Source organism: Morone saxatilis, unplaced genomic scaffold (assembly GCF_004916995.1).
Source record: "Morone saxatilis isolate NCDOM2014 unplaced genomic scaffold, NCSU_SB_2.0 Contig19, whole genome shotgun sequence".
In the NCBI taxonomy this organism is placed as follows: domain Eukaryota; kingdom Metazoa; phylum Chordata; class Actinopteri; family Moronidae; genus Morone; species Morone saxatilis.
Window position 1 is genome coordinate 182,669 of NW_023339751.1, and position 3,045 is coordinate 185,713.

The following is a 3,045-nucleotide window of genomic DNA, read 5'->3' on the forward strand; positions in this document are numbered from 1 at the left end:
TGATCAATACTCACTGATCAATACTCACTGTTGCAGGTGAATCTGAGACTCCGCCCAGTGAGCGCTGCCCCTCCCCCCCCGACCACGAGTACGCCCGGCCGTCCTCGCCAGCGGAGGGCGGAGTCTCAGCACGGCGCAGCAGGAAGCAGCACGGCGGCCGGCGGGACAGAGCCGGGGCCTGCGAGCCTGCGCCCCCCCGGCAGTGTCCGCACTGCCAGATGCTGTTTCCAAACGCAGAGCGGCTCGCCGACCACGAGAGGAAGTCCCACCCGCTGTGCTCCGTGTGCGGGGCGGCGTTCACCGGCGTCCTGAGGCTCCGCGAGCACGAGATCAAAGAGCACGGGCTGCTGCCGTACGCCTGCGACTACTGCCCCAAGAGGTTCAACCACAAAGCGCACCGCGACCTGCACGTGAAGGCGCGGCACACCGGCGAGAAGACCTGCCGCTGCGACATCTGCGGGAAGGGCTACTCCTGCGTCAGCGTGCTGAAGACGCACCGCATGACGCACTTCGACAAGACCTTCATCTGCGACGTCTGCGGGAAGAGCTTCTACCACGCCTGCCACCTGACGCGCCACAAGCTGGTGCACCAGGACGTCCGGCCGTACCGCTGCTCCACCTGCGGGAAGGGCTTCACGCAGGCCGCCAACCTGCGCAGCCACCAGGCCGTCCACACCGGAGAGCGGCAGCTGTGCTCCGTCTGCGGCAAGAGCTACCGCTGCCTGAAGAACCACGTCATCAGCAAGCACTCGCACGAGCTCCCCGCCGACCAGCTGCCCGCCACAGACGCCGTCGTCGCCTGCGAGGCGTGCGGCAAGAAGTTTCTCAACCCGTCGCAGCTCCGAGTCCACCAGAGGAGCCACACCGGGGAGAAACCGTTCCACTGCGACGTCTGCGGGAAGAGCTACCGGCTGAAGGAGCTGCTGAGGGACCACCGGTACACGCACACCGGGGAGAAACCGTACCGCTGCTCGCTCTGCTCCAAGACCTTCAACCTGGCCGCCAGCTTCATGAGGCACCGCAGCATCCACAGCGGGGAGACGCCGCACAGCTGCCTCGCCTGCGGGAAACACTTCCGCCTGCTCACCTTCCTCAAGGCTCACCTGCAGACCAAAGCTCACCTGAGGCAGACGCAGCAGAGGCAGAGCGCCGGCTCCGACCTCTGACCTCCGACCTCCGACCTCCGACCTTCCTTTACACTGTACAGCCAAAAGTCTGTGGACAGTATTGTGTTGATCTTTGTCTGACTGAAGCTCTGTGGCGCACTGACACTCTTCCAGTCACAGAAACAACCGACTGAATGATTGATCCCTCTGATGATTAATAAAAAATATTGATTGAAATATTACTGATGATGGTTTCTATGAGTCAGTGCTCTTATAATGACAACAACAATAAACCGGAATAAACAAAGAAAACAAGTCAAACAAAACTGACACGTGGTTCATTTATGAAAAACACAAAAATAATGATAATATTTTTATATAATAATAATATATTTGTAATCTTCCATACAAGATTAAAAAGTCACTATTTAAAGAACATTTGGCACTAAAGTTCCTCCATACATGCACAATTCTTTTCACTTTAAACTCAGAACTAATACATTTATTATTTATATATAATAACAATTATTATTATTCATGATCACTAATAACATAAGTAATAATGAAACAGAAGGTTTAAATTAATAAGAATTAATAAGGTCTCTGCAGATGTTTCTTTATGGTCATAAACAGCAGCTGATGTTTTCTTTAATCTGATGAGTTAATTTAATTTAAACTGTTTCAGTTTATTCAAACAGCCTGAAAAATATTTGATTTAAGTAACTCAAGTATTTATTGTTGAGGTAAATTAATTAATTAAAGTTTGACTCATTTCTCCAAACTTATTTAAAATGTATTCACAGAATTGATCTGAATAAAAGAACTTCTTTATTCTAATGTTACCAAGTTGAATTTACTCAATTATTTTCTCTGTTTGGTTTTAAAACAAAAAAAACAACCTGTTGTTGTTGTTGTTGTTGTGTTTTTCTGATTCGGTTTTGGAAGCAGGAAGGACACACTGATGGTCTCGGTTTGATATTTCTCTATCAGCAGATTAACGGAGGATCAATAATCATCATAAATGAGTTGTGTTGTACAAACACAAAGGTGGGATTAACGCTTGTTTACATCCTTTAATCTGACCTCCGCACAGACAAACACTGAGCTTAAAGCTTCTGCAGCATGAAAACAGCAGCAGGGGGTCAGAGGTCACTGAACAACTGACTGCTGGAACCACGATTCAGGTCGAAATACTGCACAGTAACTTTATTAAGAGTAGAAGTACTTTATTAAGAGTAGAAGTACTTTATTAAGAGTAGAAGTACTGCAGTATTTGTAGTGTAATGAACCTGTTTCTATCAACAACAAACTAATCTGATTCCAGTAAATTAATCTGCTTAAAGGCTTTAAATCTGTTTGTTTTTACATTATTATTGATCACATTGTGTGTTTATAGATATTATTGGATTATATGGATATATTATTATTATTATTATTATTATATTTGAGTTTGTTCTCAACCTCAGTCAGTAAGGGTGCACTGAGTGCAGAACTGATCCGGCTGTGATCCGACATACAGGGGGCAGTAATGTTTGTGTGATATGATGAAGATTTGAACAGTGTGCAGTTTCTGCCACTAGGGGCTCTTTCACATCCAAACAGTAAGAAAACAGGAAGTGTGATGAGGTGTTACTCCAGTAACACGAGGCGGATATTGTCCCTTTAAAGGGGAACTTGGCAACTCTAGCCATTTCTTCGCTGGTTTTCACTTTTGTCATCACATGTTTTCTCAGCGACGCACACGCCGCCCTCAATAACGAGTTAGTGTATAATGTATTACCACCTCGGTAAGATATATGCTCCACCACGGAAAAAGTTGCCCGGCGAAAAAAAGGGCACGATCAGCAGCGGGTAGAAAGGGGGAGGAAGGGGGCGCGCAGTGGAGTTTTTTTTTCGACGTGGGCTGGAATAACGTCCCAAGAGCTGTTTAGGGGGGGGA

At 47.3% G+C, this 3,045-nt stretch overlaps 1 protein-coding gene across 1 annotated transcript; it reads left to right on the top strand.

Annotated features, from left to right (window-relative positions):
- Nucleotides 1-29: 29 nt before the first annotated feature.
- Nucleotides 30-1,343, top strand: LOC118329528 (zinc finger protein 239-like; the record flags this gene model as incomplete). Its single annotated transcript, XM_035663745.1, has 1 exon — nucleotides 30-1,343. A coding segment is annotated over one exon (1,137 nt), but the record flags the coding sequence as incomplete, so codon positions are not given.
- Nucleotides 1,344-3,045: the final 1,702 nt, after the last annotated feature.